General features: G+C 44.5%; 1 protein-coding gene across 1 annotated transcript in view; it reads right to left on the bottom strand.

Moving 5' to 3' along the window:
• The window catches only part of brwd1 (bromodomain and WD repeat domain containing 1), a 37,292-nt gene that overhangs the window by 19,781 nt on the left and 1,037 nt on the right, over window positions 1–16,474 (bottom strand). Inside the window, exons 5-19 of the mRNA XM_080844810.1 lie at window positions 15,790–15,940; window positions 15,108–15,206; window positions 13,794–13,954; window positions 12,775–12,996; window positions 11,953–12,053; window positions 11,535–11,605; window positions 10,739–10,839; window positions 10,564–10,604; window positions 9,539–9,637; window positions 7,282–7,429; window positions 6,341–6,475; window positions 5,251–5,379; window positions 2,326–2,551; window positions 1,572–1,775; window positions 537–720 (exon numbers count right to left, since the gene is read on the bottom strand). Coding sequence (XP_080700936.1) covers window positions 537–720; window positions 1,572–1,775; window positions 2,326–2,551; window positions 5,251–5,379; window positions 6,341–6,475; window positions 7,282–7,429; window positions 9,539–9,637; window positions 10,564–10,604; window positions 10,739–10,839; window positions 11,535–11,605; window positions 11,953–12,053; window positions 12,775–12,996; window positions 13,794–13,954; window positions 15,108–15,206; window positions 15,790–15,940 — 2,072 coding nt within the window. The remainder of the gene's footprint in view (window positions 1–536; window positions 721–1,571; window positions 1,776–2,325; window positions 2,552–5,250; window positions 5,380–6,340; window positions 6,476–7,281; window positions 7,430–9,538; window positions 9,638–10,563; window positions 10,605–10,738; window positions 10,840–11,534; window positions 11,606–11,952; window positions 12,054–12,774; window positions 12,997–13,793; window positions 13,955–15,107; window positions 15,207–15,789; window positions 15,941–16,474) is intronic.

Raw genomic sequence — 16,474 nt, 5'->3', positions numbered from 1 at the left:
CAGTATTAGAACATCCTATTAGAAGGAATGAAATTGACATCCAGCTAGACTTCATTTCTGAACAAGACATTATGTGGACGTAATTAGGTGTGTATCTGTATGCATGGACTTGTGTGGATATAGGTGTTGTTCCATCTGTACTTGTGTGGGTGTGTATATGTATTTGTGTGTGGGTGTGTGAGTGTGTGTGTGTTCGTGTGTATATATGTAGTTATGTGTGTGTGTTCGTGTGTATATATGTAGTTGTGTGTGTGTGTGTGTATATATATATGTAGTTGTGTGTGTGTGTGTGTGTGTGTGTGTGTGTGTGTGTGTGTGTATCTCCCCCTCACAGGTAGGTGCTGTTGACTCGGGCACGACCACGCTGCGGTGTGTGTGTGTGTGTGTGTGTGTGTGTGTGTGTGTGTGTGAGAATGTGTGTGTGTGTATATCTCCTCCTCACAGGTAGGTGCTGTTGGTGAGCTCTGGCACGACCACGCTGCGGCGTGTGTGTGTGTGTGTGTGTGTGTGTGAATGTGTGTATATCTCCTACTCACAGGTAGGTGCTGACGGTGAGCTCGGGCACGACCACGCGGCGGCGCCAGGCCTGCAGGTCTCTCTCGGTGGCCATCTGGCTGCGGGGGGCGTTCTGGTGCATCTGGCGCACGCCCTCCACCTGACCGCTGCGCCGCAGGCCCACGTTAGGAGACGACTGCAGCTCCAGGCGCTCATTCAGAGACACTGGGGGAGAGGGAGACAGAGAGAAAGAAAGAAAGAAAGAAAGAAAGAAAGAAAGAAAGAAACAAAGAAAGAGGATGAGACGGAGACATAGAGAGAAAAGAAAGAATAAGAAAGAAAGAAAGAAAGAAAGAAGGAAAGAAAGAAAGAGAGGATGAGAGGAAGAGGGGGAAAGGAGGAAGAGAGATAGAGAGAGAATGAGAGGGAGAGTGAGACAGTGAGAGAGACAGACATTTTTTAATGGCTACATTTACATATCCTCTACTTGTCTTTCAAGAAAGGCAGAATTTGATTTGATCAGATTCAATTGACAACAGGGTTTTTATGAGGCCGTTATGTTATGTTATGTTATGTTATCTTCCGCTAGAAGTGGCCCTACTGGAGCAGATCAGCGCTCACAACCCCGCCGTGCAGAAGCCTGTGGGTGTGAGACGTGTGTACGTGTGTGTGTGTGTGTGTGTGTGTGTGTGTGTGTGGGTGCGAGACGTGTGGGGGACCACACCCACACATTTCACTGAACCTCTCAGACCGTGTGAAGGAATAACAAACTAAATGTGGTCAAAATCTAGTGTAGTGAAAATCTAGTGCAACTGAGTTCACACTTGCAGTGAAAACACAGCGGAAGTGAGATCACAGATAGTTTCTATAAAGTGTAAGGGAGATCAGTAAGGTGTTTCCTGCAGTGTTATAAAACAATTGGGTTCTATCGCGTAATTTAGTTGTTTCTGATTGGACGAGAGACCTTCCATGCTATAGGTTATTCGTGGCCTCGGTGGCTACGGCCGAACACCACCCGTGGGATTATCCCTTACCTACCCCACTCCCAGTCGTGCTATATTGCTTAAATGTTTCACCTCTGCGGGGCGTGCCAGGGGCTGGCAGGGGGGCGGGGGCCAGTAGTGGCGGGGGTCCCCCATCGGGCGGCCTGATGCCACGTCTGTCCTGGTTCAGCTGCAGGAGGCGGATGGCCTCGTCCAGAGCGCTCCGTCTCGACGCTGCCGACTCCACACTGTCACTGGGCTGCTGGCTAATCACCTGCTCCACTACCTCTCCATCACCTGGGGGGCACACACAGACACAGACACAGACACAGACACAGACGACAGTTGTTTTAGATCACAGACCCTTGGTAAGCATTGTTTAGGGCAGAGCGCATCTCGCGTCCAACCAGATCATATACATCATATACATTATGCCGATATACAGCTGTATGACATAAACACACATCATATTTTCATTCCAAGGGATGCAGCCTCTTTAGCCACAGAACTTCATTCACATGATGTACAGTATTCCATCATACATCAGTATTCCATCATCCGTTGTCTCAGTACTTGACAATAGTAAGTAGTAGTGACAACATTACTCTGTGCAATGACAATAAAGTTGAATCTAATCTAATCCAATCCATCAGTATTCCATCAAACATCAGTATTCCATCAATCATCAGTATTCCATCAAACATCAGTATTCCATCACACATCAGTATTCAATCACACATCAGTATTCCATCAAACATCAGTATTCCATCAATCATCAGTATTCCATCAAACATCAGTACTCCATCAAACATCAGCATTCCATCCCCCATGGACACGCTTCACGTACTTGTTGCCACATAGCCCAGCTGAGGGACCAGGTGCTCGTCGGCGATGTTCTCTCGGCCCGGGACGAGGCGCTGGTACCGGGGAGGGTGGGGGTTGCCGTCCACGTCCACCAGGAAGGGCGGGGGCATGAGGTGGGGGGCCTGCTGCGTCTGCTCGTCCAACACGAAGCTGTTCGAGTCGCGGATCAGCGGCCGGTAGTCCGTGTGGAAGAACACCTGCTCTGGAAGCTGGGAGCAAAGACCACAGTGGGGGGGGGAGAGTTGCAATACTGAATTCAAAGTCAAGTCAAAGTAGCTTTATTGTCAATTACTTCAAATGTCAAGACATACAAAGTAATCGAAAGAACGTTTTCCCGCTCTCCTAACTTTTCGAACATTTAAATTTCAACGTTTCCCACTTCAACGAACAAAATGAATCCCCCCACCCCCAACAAAACATTCATCTTAAATCTATTTGCATACAACTACATCTGCGCTGCACCTGTCGGTCCAAAAAAGATAAGAACAAAGTTCACTGGTATGGAGCACAAGGACTGCCCTGAGATTGTTGCATATATGTTCCTCAGAATACAGGGATTAAAGCAAAAAAAAATCATCTGACTGAAGAAAAAAAAAATCGGCCCTCATTTTGGGTCGTGGCTGCATACCGCCTCGATATTTGAACTTCACGTGGTCTATTATCACTTACTAGTTCAAAGCTAGGGCATAAAACCAATATTTTTTGCAAGACTTCACCATTCTTGTTAATGGGCTATAAATGACAAAATGATTTACTGAAATCCAGGGGCATTTAACAAAAAAATTGGGTGCACTTTTAGAAACTTGTGAAACAACATTTAACCTTTGTTCAAAATAATAAACACACTTATTTAGGCTTACAGTATATGAATATGAACAATTGTCATCAAATGGCAATAATAAGACTATTAGGCATTAGTCTACAGATTCAAAGTGTTTTCTTAGATTTTTTGAGCAAAAACCAAACAGACAACGTAAATTAGACAATCGTATTCTTCTTTCTTTGTGGTTATTAGTTGTTATAGTAACAACAACTAATACAATCTTTTTAAAGGTAAAAAAAATGTTTTAAACAACTATTAACAATCGATTTTGTTTCTTTGTTTTTTAATAATAATAACACATTATATTTATGGATTTTTGTGTTACCTTTATTCATGTACCTACCATAGTAGGCCTACAGGAAATACAGATTAGACTAGTTAGCTAGTTTGCAAGCAAGCCTTTGTAGCCAACGTACTATCAGAGATGGCTAACGTTAGCTAACTAACATTAAACTAGCTTAACCTAACTAAATCATTTCTAAAAGTATTATTACTAGTTATCATTCACCGTAGGTGATGCGTGTTGTTTGGCGCTTGGTGACGAAGTACCATGTATTTCTGAACGTTTTCGCTCCCCTTGATGGAGCCAGTAGAAGAATTTACCTGTGCTGGTTTGACAACGATTTGGGCAACTCGTTGTCCACAATTCCGACATGCCTTGAAAACAAAACCGGGTCTTTTTATCAACGTCGTCGTCATCCTCCACCACAAGCCAATCTAGCTTTCATTTTTGACAGTCGCTGGGTGTGTGAATTTTATCTTTTAGAACCTGAGATGGTGACAGAGACTGCGCTGGTCCTCATCTCTCCTCACTCTCGCAGTCACAGGTCTGATTAGGAAGCGCTCCAAATGTGTTTTGTTAGAACGTTTGTTTCTTCACGCAACAGTCAAGGCGAAAATCAAAACATTAAATAGCAACTGACCGGGTCATATAGGCTACAATGTTTTTGACACGTTCATTGAATAAGTATTACTCTCCTAGTAATTTTAGGGGCAAAATTATATTTCTTAGGGGTAGTTTTGCCCTTTGCTCTCGTGTATTTCCGACGCTGAAATGTGCAAATCATATCAGTGTCTCATTTTTGGCCTTATGCGAGCCGAGTTGACGGAAATCCGTCATAGCGACGGAAAACTTTAATCCATGAGAATAAATAGACACGCATGAATAAGGTGACTGGTATTGGCATTAGAGACTAGTGAGTTAGTCTATAGCAGTAGACTAAAGTGACTGCTTTAACAAGTGACAGTGCAGTTTGAAAGCCTGGTCTCCAAACTCTCATGTCAAACGGCCCAGGCTCTGAAGGCCTCTGGTTCCTCTACTGGCCTCTGGTTCCTCTACTGGCCTCTGGTTCCTCTACTGGCCTCTGGTTCCTCTACTGGCCTCTGTGAAGGCATCTGGTTCCTCTACTGGCCTCTGGTTCCTCTACTGGGCTCTGGTTCCCCTACTGGGCTCTGGTTCCTCTACTGGGCTCTGGTTCCCCTACTGGGCTCTGGTTCCCCTACTGGGCTCTGGTTCCTCTACTGGGCTCTGGTTCCTCTACTGGGCTCTGGTTCCTCTACTGGGCTCTGGTTCTTCTACTGGCCTCTGGTTCCCCTACTGGCCTCTGGTTCCTCTACTGGCCTCTGGTTCCTCTACTGGCCTCTGGTTCCCCTACTGGGCTCTGTGAAGGCATCTGGTTCCTCTACTGGGCTCTGGTTCCCCTATTGGGCTCTGGTTCCCCTACTGGGCTCTGGTTCCCCTACTGGGCTCTGGTTCCTCTACTGGGCTCTGGTTCCTCTACTGGGCTCTGAAGGGCTCTGGTTCCTCTACTGGGCTCTGGTTCCTCTACTGGGCTCTGAAGGGCTCTGGTTCCTCTACTGGGCTCTGGTTCCCCTACTGGGCTCTGGTTCCCCTACTGGGCTCTGGTTCCTCTACTGGGCTCTGGTTCCTCTACTGGGCTCTGGTTCCTCTACTGGGCTCTGGTTCCGCTACTGGGCTCTGGTTCCGCTACTGGGCTCTGGTTCCCCTACTGGGCGCTGTGAAGGCATCTGATCGTTTGTGTGTGTGTGTGTGTGTGTGTGTGTGTGTGTGTGTAGCGCTCTCACCTTCTCGTAGGGCTTGGAGCTGCCGAACCCGAAGATAATGAGGTGGCCGTGCGAGTCCGTGCATGCGAAGCGCTGGCCATCTGGGGTGAACTTGCAGTCAAAGACGGCGCCGTGGCCCTGGCCCTCAATCTGAACACACACACACAGACACACAGACACACAGACACACAGACACACAAACACACAAACACACAAACACACAAACACACAAACACACAGAATCAGAATGACACTGACATAATATCAGCACAGGCCACTTCAAATCATTCTGTTTGTTCTTTCATTCATTGGAAAGCCTCGTTTTCTTTCAGTGTGTGAAGATGCCTGTGTGTGTTTGCGTTCTGAATTCAATGTGTGAAGATGCATGTGTGTCTATGCGTTTTGAATTTCACATTTCCCTTGTTTCACCATCAACCAAATTCTCCAAAGAATGACTGAACTACTGACTTGGTTAGGTCCTCTGTGTTCTGAACTCTTCTGTGTATGCGTTCTGAATTCAGTGTGTGAAGATGCCTGTGTGTCTATGTGATGAATTCAGTGTGTGAAGTACTACTGAACTACCGACTTTGTGATGTCCTCTGTGTTCTGGACCCTCCGTGTATGTTCCCCTCTCACACAACCCAGAATCCATGCAGATCAGAGTCATAAACAGCCAGCCGACCGGATCTCCATTCGCTTGCTCACCATGTTGAAGTAGTGCTGTGTGTGTGTGTGTGTGTGTGTGTGCTCACCATGTTGAAGTAGTGCTGTGTGTGTGTGTGTGTGCTCACCATGTTGAAGTAGTGCTGTGTGTGTGTGTGTGTGTTCACCATGTTGAAGTAGTGCTGTGTGTGTGTGTGTGTGTGTGTGTGTGTGTGTGTGTGTGTGTGTGTGCTCACCATGTTGAAGTAGTGCTGTGTGTGTATGTGTGTGTGTGTGTGTGTGTGTGTGCTCACCATGTTGAAGTAGTGCTGTGTGTGTATGTGTGTGTGTGTGTGTGTGTGTGTGCTCACCATGTTGAAGTAGTGCTCTGTGTGTGTGTGTGTGTGTGTGTGTGCTCACCATGTTGAAGTAGTGCTGTGTGTGTGTGTGTGTGTGTGTGCGCGCTCACCATGTTGAAGTAGTGCTGTGTCTTTGTGCCCTTCAGGAGGTCCCAGATGAAGACGTTCCCGTCGTGGCCGGCCGACAGCATGACCCTGGGGTCAAACGGGTGTGGCTCCAGCACAAACACCTCCGCCTCGTGACCCTGCACGGAACACAAGGGTACAGGATGACCCACTGGGACACACACACACACACACACACACACACACACACACACCTCCGCCCCGTGACCCTGCACGGAACACAAGGATACAGGATGACTCACTAGGTTTCATACACACACAACCACACACACACACACACACACACACACACAAACACAAACACACACACACACACAGGATGACCCACTGGGTTTCCTCTGAACACTTCAGCACAGCACTTGCTCATTCAATGATCCAATTGTATCCAATTAAAATGACACTACAACACTCATGACCATACTGAATACAACGTCCTACTAATGAAAAAATACTTGTAATATTACGGCATCACGCAGGAAACACATTTACACTAAAAATAAATCAGTTTAGGTTCAAAAGCTGAGTTTTTAACTTAAGGATGTAGTCTAAAAACCCTCCTTTCTGGTTTCAGCTCGGCTATGGAGCATGGTTTGGGCAATGCTGTTAAGAGGAAGGACTGTGACCTGAACACAGAAACAAGGAATGAAGGAATTGAGGTTGATGAAGCCGGGCCACACGAGACGCCACATTGGTCCGATTTGAAAACAGGCCCTAATTCGACCCGAGGAGAGACAGTCACAGTGCTGCTCTGCCTCCACCGTGCTATGCTTAATTTAAACTCGTATGGTCCAAATGCAATTCTGGGTTACGACCACAAGGGACACTTCCAGCCCAAGAAAATCCGGGTTACAAGCCAAAAAATTTAAACAGTTGAGATGAGACGGCAAGGTCTGCCGAGGTCTGAAAAGCATCCCGGGCTCCTTACCTTCAAGACATGCAGCAGCGCTCCCGTGTACGAGTTCCACACTTTGATCAGATAGTTGTTGACAGCCGTGAGGACTGTGTTGTCATGGCGATCCCAGGACACCATGGTGACCTTGGCCTTGAAAGAGTTGTCCTTTACCATTTCAGACCTGGGGACACACAAAAATGACGAAAACATTAGGATGACGTGATTCGTATGTAACAGTGGTTCTTAACCTTATTTGAGGTACTGAACCCTGCAAGCTTTATCAGTGCTTTCGCCGAACCGTTCGTAATTTGAAAAATAAAATATGATTTCTTCAAAACGTAGGTATGTATAAAAACGGCCCGAAATTGCTAGTGTGAACCGGGCTATACTGTGTGTATCTTGACCCCTGCTGAACACCCGAGAGTGACTTAATGAACCCCTGGGGTTCGATCGAACCCAGGTTAAGAACCACTGGTCTGTAACGACTATGAGGGATACATGTAGGTACCTAGGTAAATTAGTCTTTACGTCATGTCAGCCCTTATGGCCATCATGGCAAGGTTTTAATAAAGAAACAGAAAAGAAAAAAAAAACAGCAAATTCATTGTTAGGTCTAAATAATCTACATAAAGCATTCAACAGAAGTGAGTACACCCCTGTACAATATCACTTAAATGCCAAATGATTTAGAAATTGTCCGACCTTACAGTAATTGCATTGCTTCTAAGTTGAACTGTAAGGCATTTGCTCTTATTTTTAATAAAGTAAATCTAAACTGTTCTTTTAAAAGTCTGCCTAAGAGGCCCACAGTAGGAACTCAATGCATTTCAAGTCAAGTCAGACAACATACTTGGCCAGGTCATTAGTTCATTTATTTTTTTTCTTCTTTAGAAACTCTCTAATTAACGCTGGTATGTTATTCTTCTCCCGAGCTTCTGGAGACAGGCTGTCCGTCAGATGAGACCAAGATAAACAAGTTCGGTCCAGACGGGGGTCCAGCATGTTTGGCGTGAACCTGTCCAGGAGCATCTCAAAGTCTCACAAGAGTTTCTATAAAGTACAGTGCCTGACTAAAGTCTTGTCACCTATCCAAGTTGTAGGCACAACAGATGATAACTTGACTTGTAGTTGATCAATTTGAATCAGAAATGGCTTCTATGAAAGGCGAAGGCCTTTAGATTATGCTTATTATACCAACATAAAGTTGTGTATCATTAATTGAGTTTTTTTTCATGTAATAAGGACAGACCGGTCAGATTGGGTTTGGACAAAAGTCTCGTCGCATACACAAAAATATTTTTTTTTATTTTTAAATTTACTTTGATAACACAAAAATGCTACAATAACATCAATCAAAGTAAAATTCAAAATTAAAAAAAATATTTTTGTGTATGCGACGAGACTTTTGTCCAAACCCAATCTGACCTGTCTGTCCTTATTACATGATGAAACTCAATTAATGATACACAACTTTATGTTGGTATAATAAGCATAATCTAGAGGCCTTTGCCTTTCATATGAGCCATTTCTGAGTCCAATTGATCAACTTCAAGTCAAGTTATTATCTGTTGTGCCTACAACTTGGATAAGTGACATGACTTTTGTCAGGCATTGTAGTAGTAGAATGTGGCCTGACCTGAACACTACAGAATAACACCTCTGGGGTATTTTAAAGAGAAAGGAGAAGCGACACAACCGCTCCACAAAGGGCTGCTTAAAATGGCTGAAAATCTCCAGAAATTTGGGAAACACTAGCATCACCCATTCCAAGGAGGATTGAATCGGTCATCAAAAATAAAAAAAAGGTGGATATACGAAGAATTGGGAAGATTTGAATCTGACTTTAGTTGCATTGAGTTCCTAGTGTGGGGCCTGTATCTTTAATAGAGTAAATACTGTTGGCTATCATTTTACATTAGAGCAAATATCCTACTGTGAAACTGAGACAACAGGGGTGTACTCACTTCGGTTGTAAACTGTCAATGACGCGTCTACAAATACATGTGATACAAAATCTTTAAACTGTAGCGGTTGAACAATATATGAAATATTAGGATGCCGTTTTGTCATTTTTTTTTTCTTTCTTGTTCCCTTAGGTCTGTCTGTCATTTGTCATGCGAGATGTCAATTGTTGTTGTAACATCATTTTATATCAAATTACTTCTAAAATGTATTGTCTGTAAATTGGTTAAAAAAAAAAAAAATCACATTAAATAAAGTGTTAAAAACAAAAAAAAATTCAAATGTAGCGGTGTTGTGTTGAAGTGATGTCACAGTGGGAGGGCCTTACGGCAGCGTGGCGCTCATGTCCAGAAGGAGGCTCCTCCACTGCTGCCGATGGTGCAGACGCCAGATCCGGGCTGTTCCGTCACCGCTGCCGCTCACAAACCTGAGGTGGGTCAAGACGTCACGTCACATCACATCAGAGCACAGTCATGTCACAGTCATGTTTAGTTTAGTTTAGGCTCTGGGCTCTGTTAAGCGCCTAGAGGCAATTGTATTGTTATGGCGCTATATAAATAAAATTGAATTGAAATTGAATTGAATTGAATGTCACACCCATCTCTCCTTCAATCACGGTCACACACAAACGCCAGGGGTTCTTTCCTGCGGTCTATCCATTCTTTCTCTGGAGTTTCGGTCTCCCTCAACCTGACCATCACAGTCTTCTCTCCTCCCCCCACCCCTACCGATCTCTTTATCAGTAAAGCCCTCTCCTTCTCCATTGGAGTCTTTTCTCTCTGTGTCTGTCTCTCTCTCTCCCTCTCTCTCTCCCCCCCATAAGTCTTCTTTCCCTCTCTCACTCTCTCCATCACAGTCTTTTTTCTACCTTTCCCTCTCTCTCCATCACAGTATTCTCCCTCTCTCTCTCCCCCCATCACAGTCTTCTCTCCCGCTCTCCCTCTACATCTGTTCATCTCCCTCTCCCTCTCCATATCCACCCACACAAACCCAGGGGCCCTTCTCTCCCACCCATCCAACCTCACACTCTCTTCACAGCACAGCCTCTGAAGCTTCCTCTGCCAACCCTTCTGTCTGAGTACATTAGATAAACATTAGGCCTCCAGGAAATGGCTCGTGTGTAGCCCGGTGTGTTGCACCCAGCATTAGCAAAAGGCGGCATTCAGTATACTATAAGTACACAGTGAAAGCAAACGATTTTTCTTAAAACATATACTAGTAATTCAAAAGCAAGAGATAGATTCTGGATATCTGGAGTGATTTAAAAGTGTATGACATGACAAAAGATCATAACATCCAACAGAATTGATCGTTTATTGATTAATAATTAAATAAATAAAAAGCATTTCATACCGCTCCCCTGTATGACAGAACTGGATACTGTCCACTTTGTCCTACGGAAGGAGGTGCATCGATATGAGAACAGACAGAGGCTTCAAAACCCAACCATCACAAAAACTGTTCCATTAATTTAACTTTATTAAGGTCTGCCAAACAACTGTCTGCACTAGGCCGTAAGGGGTCTTACCGTGTGGTCAGATAATTCAGATACTTTCTCTGGATTGCCACATCCCAGGTAATATAGTCTGATTACATGGTCTGTGCTTCCCGTCGCTAAAAACATGCCACCTAATGTAAAACAAATTGGTTTTTTTAACAAATTTGTTAATGCGTTGAAAGTTCACAATAATGAAGAAAATAAAAGACAACACCAAAACTATCCTGTGTACAAAGCCCATTAATATACGATAGGTACATTCTCAACCTACAAATCTTTCTTTGAAATCATAAAAGGGATGGCTATCAACAATATGCAGTATATTAACAAAAACAACAAACAGCCATCATCTTTGAGGTGATGTATTCTAGTTGTCGAGGGGGACACAATGTACACAAACAGCTAAAAGATTGCAAAGCACACATTTTGCATAGGTTTTATACCGATTTGAATTCATAGCTGAGTTTCCATTCAACTTCTTAATGCAAATTTTGACCATTCGAATAGGAAATCTTTAAAGAAAATACTAGAAATTCACATGCAATCTTCTAAGTTGAATTTGCATAGTGTATAACTTGACTAAGGTTGACGTAAACTGGTTTAAATCAAATCGCATTTATTCAGAGTAGATCACGTGATTCCGTTTTAAGTTACACAGCGGATAGAAATGTGCAGACACGCATTTTGTTTAGCCGAAAGTTTTCAGGAATGCGCTTAAAATAGGCGAAAGAGTTGGATGGAAACCCAGCTTGGAGTGTGAACAGAAACAGGTGTGTCAGTGTCGTCAGAGGTGTGAATCGAGATGATAGGGGTGGGTGCGGCTCACCTGGGCTAAAGGACGAGCAGACCACCTGAACACCTGGCCGGGGACGCTCTGTAAACTTGTGAGGACGATCACTGCACAAGACGAAAAGATTCAGCATCGACTCAAGATTAGTTTTAAGCACCATCGTGGTCTGGATCCACCACATCAGAAAGGGGGTTTAGTACTTAGTACGTTATAATATAATATATAATGACGTTATATCGTTTGTATTAAGTTAGTAAAATAACATGGAATAAGCAGTAAAATAACATGGAATTTCGACAACTATCTGTTACTAAATGTACTGGTCCTGACAGACACGCTATCACCTTCACTACCATCAAGACAGACACAACAACAGAACGATAGTACTTAGACTGGGACACACATCTTCATTATTGATCTGATGACTCATCATGCTGTAAAAATGCCCACTCACTTGAAGATGCTATCATTTGCATCCCATTGCCAGAAGCAGACTGTTGCATCGGTTCCCGTGGAAACCATATATCGTTTTGAGCCCTTTGCGAATGGAGAAAACTGAAAACAGAAAGACGAATATTGCACAGACATTTTGTGTCAGTAATTTGAGACATTTTAGACTAATGTCTCACATAGCAGAACATAAAAAAAAAGTAATTTAGTTATATTTTCTATGCTTCATCTCAGCCATGATAACATTATCATTGGAAAATGTGCTTTGTAAGTGCCCATAATAAATCTCCTTAAAGACCTCCCTCTTTCAATGCTGGTCATTGAATTTTTATTTATCATGTCTTTTTTTGCAGCTTCCCCATCAAGGCTTTAAACACTCTTTAGGGGACCTATCTCTGGGCTTTGAGTGGGGTGGATTTGCACGTACAGAGTCAGATCAAGCTGACAAAGAACGTCCACTATTGCCCCATCCCATAATTTCACCCACTCTCCAACACAATAGAACCCAACACTAGATTTAGGGTAAGAACACACATGGGCGTCTTTTTAAAAACGGGACGCTAGAAAATGCATTGATTCCTATGGTACGGCGAACTTAGCATGTGCACCTACGCAAAGCTCGCCGTACCATAGGAATCAATGCATTTTCTAGTGTCCCGTTTTTAAAAAGACGCCCATGTGTGTTCTTACCCTAAATCTAGTGTTTATAAAAAGACGCCCATGTGTGTTCTTACCCATAGGCTGTTGGTGAGGGCCTTTCCTTAGCTACCTGGGCTGAGGCCGTAACCCCTAACCCATACACAGGTGAGGTGCAGGTGAGGCGTACCTGTAGCGAGGTAATGGAGCCGGTGTGTCCCTGAAGCACCGCCACAGGGGCGCAGGTTCGAAGGCACCACACGCGGATGGTCTTGTCACAGCTGCCGGCAGCGATCAGAGTGTTCTCGAAGTTTACGGCCAGGTCCGAGATCTCCGCCGAGTGGCCCCGTAGCGTGGAGTGAAGCCTTCCGTCGAAGGAGGACCAGATCTTCACCAAACAGTCGTCTGAGCCCTTTAGTGCCGAATCAAAACACACGTTTACACCCCAAAAACAGCCACAAGTCAGAAAACAAACACGTCTACACCCCAAAAACTGCCACAAGGCAGAAACAAACACGTTTACACCCCAAAAACTGCCACAAGGCAGAAAAACAAACACGTTTACACCCCAAAAACAGCCACAAGGCAGAAACCAGAGCTGCATAGTGTGGACATCCTTTACTGTATTTTCTGTCAATCTGGATTTGCTGCATAGCAAGACACTTTGAACATCTAGGTCAAAAGTTCCAGACTCCGTAAACCACACTAAGCTGTCTATGTTGGGTCTACTCAAGCTTCTTTCTGTAGGCACACCGTGACATAATGAGGAAATGTCAAAAGCTGGAGGTGTGAACCAATGAGATTCAGTGGCTTCATGCACTACAGGTGGACAAGGGCCAGCTGTACCAGAAGGAATGCGGGAATTGTGCCAATATGAAGTGGAAACTGGAACTTTCATATACTTGACAAGACAGTCATAAGAGGTTGAGTTCATCCAGGTCGCTAATTCAACAAATAGGACAGTGAGTTTTGGCTGCATGCACAAATGACTCCTCAGTAAGCTAGATCAGCACATTCAACAGAACTAAGGGGTAAAACTGAAAGGGAGGCCTAAAATAATGCAACCCAACGCTTGAGACTAGTCTAGACTAGGTTAGGCAAAGCAAGTGTATTTATACAGCACAATTCTTCCACATTGGTAATTCAAAGTACTTTACAAATGAACAGACTAGACCAGGCCAAAAGGCAAGGGCAGTTTTATGTACTCACTGTAAAGATCCTGAGGCCGGTGCGGTCGAAGGCGATGCAGTAGACTGCCGACAGGTGACCCAGGATCCTGCGGTGCATCTTCATGTTCTGATAGTTGCTCACCGGGTTCACAGAGCTGTACCTCTGCGCGCCCGTCAGTTCTCTGCCCCGGCATACTTTCACTGTGAACGGACGAACAGGAGGCGAGCTTCAGAAAAAAACAACAACACAGACGCAGCGGGCCCGGGTGATCTCCGCTCACTTGTTAGATCTGGCATTACAACAATACCAACAGCACACAGATGCCCCCCGTTTCAAACCCACACAAGGTTGAAAACTGTCACTCATGAACAAGCATAGCATTCGAGGAAAAACTAAACTACACTAGTGCGACGCTAAGCAACCAAACTGCCATGCTCACGGTCAGTATAATCAAAAGAACCCTCACGGTCAGTATACTCAAAAGAACCCTCACGGTCAGTATACTCAAAAGAAGCCTCTTGGTCAGTATAAAGCATGCTCACGGTCAGTATAAAGCATGCTCACGGTCAGTATACTCATACGGTCAGTATACTCATAAGCAGCCAGGTTTTCATGGCTGTTGCAGGTAAATATCTGAACAACATTCATCAACATTCATTTCCCAAAAGCGTTGTTGAGTAACCCCCGAGGAAACTAGGAGAGTGTGTTCAAAACGATCATTTAGTCTCTCCATCGTTGAATTATGGGAGCTCTTCCGATTGGTACTTTCGAGAAAGGCACCCCTGATCAGGAGTCTGTCCCCTTGTGTCGGCCATAAACACATTGTTTCAGCACCCTATTTAAATCCACCCGTCTCTACTCCACAAGTGTTTATCGTAAGCCACTTCACCTGAGTGGTCCTGAGTAACCTGTGGTAAATGTTCTTGCTTCTTCAACTGTCCACAGCTCACAGAAGGCACCTTGCCTGGCAGATCCACCCTCAGGAATCCAGCACTCTCTCTATCTATCTATCTATCTGGTCCCATGCTGCAGATTACTATTTTAGCACGGTCCTGGTATTACCGCACTTCCAGGTAGGCATTTACAAGTAGCATTGAGAGAGAGAGTGCCTTTTACTTTTATACAGAACACAACTTAAATGAAATACATCAATAACTAGACTTAGTAACCAGAAATAGTTCAAGTCCAATAGCTGAATGTTATAGACGATGATTCCCTCAACACCACCCGCTCGACAGCCAGTCTAAGATCTCACTGATTTATGTGTCGCTATATATCCATTGATTGGACTGCAATATAAATACTTCACTCAAACTTTGCCCCCAAAAAAAAGCAACCCCCAAGCGTACTCACCTAAATTCGGGGCGCTTTGACAACTCGAAGGCCTCTCTGGCGGTCGTCCTCTGTGGAGTGCAGCGAAGAATGAGCCTTTCCACTTCACGACACTGCAATCTGAGAGCAGGAGGGAGGACAAGAGAGAGGGGGGAGGGGGGGGGGGGGGGGGGAAACAAAAATAATAAATCTTTCCATACGCCCTGCAGCTGAGGCCCTCACACAGAGCAAATCCCCCTCAAGACAGTGGTGGTGACAACTGGCATATGGACGACAAGTGGCGAATGAATATGGGATGAGTGGCTCTACACATGTGCACCACTTGGACTCGTCAAGTAAACCCCAAGCAGCTTGTGTACTTTCACAAAGAGGAGCTAGAACTCAAATGGTCCTGACAGACTGGATCAATTTATTAGCTTAGATATAATGATGATCCACAGGAGAAGGGGGGGGGGGGGGGGGGGGGGTAGTCACCCATCTGGACCAGGGCTTAGAATAGTCTCCAAGATGCAGGTGAAATGAAATAACTGCTTCTAGCAATATGCGGTCACCATCATCTCTTCTCAGTGTCAACAAAAAAAAATCTAAAATCCTACAGATTGATCAATTTCTTCCAAACAGACGTCGCTATACAAATAAAATGCATTATTATTATTATTATTATTATTGTTATTAAAATGTAGAAGCAGCAGGTCCACAGCACCTTTTGATGTGCGGAGTAAGGACTGCCTCCCTGTACCCAGCAGTGAGCCAACTCCTGACACACTGGGTGGCACTTCTTTATCCAGAATGGGCCCAATGCGCTTGCATATCTGCAGCAAGTGGTCTGGTGCAACGTGCTTGTTCGCTGCAACCTTTAGGACAACAAACACAAGCATGTTCATAGCCTCCAGTGCACAAAGGACATTTAAAAAGAGTGTTAATCTGGCACATTAAAAATGTTGCAAGTGTATTTCTGATACAGATGGTGATACAGATAATACAATTACAAATGGTTGTGTGTGAGTGTCAGTGTGTGTTTGTTTGTGTACAGGCCACAGACAGTTTAAATCCTCACTTCCACAACCTGCACGTTGGCACAAAGAGCTTGGACTACATTGCTGAAAATAATATAGATCTGGTGGCTTCTCAATTCTATATTACTTAAATATCCACATAATTGTCCATTATATGAGAAGTTTGAACCCCAAGTCATACTGACAGCTCATACCGATGTCAGACCTTTCAATTTCTCCCAAACAGACGTCGCCTAGCAGATCGCTGTATGCAAAACAATTCTCTAACACTAACCAATCACAACGCCCGTTACAAGCAAAATAAAAGCGCTGACAGTGTTCCTACAGTGCGGATTGGCCAACTGGGTGAACTTGACGTACCCAAAGCTGCTC

The sequence above is a fragment of the Sprattus sprattus genome (assembly GCF_963457725.1).
Source record: "Sprattus sprattus genome assembly, chromosome: 9".
NCBI classification, from domain to species: Eukaryota; Metazoa; Chordata; class Actinopteri; order Clupeiformes; family Clupeidae; genus Sprattus; species Sprattus sprattus.
The sequence above is the reverse complement of the archived record's forward strand: the minus strand, read 5'-3'. Positions and strand labels throughout refer to the sequence as shown.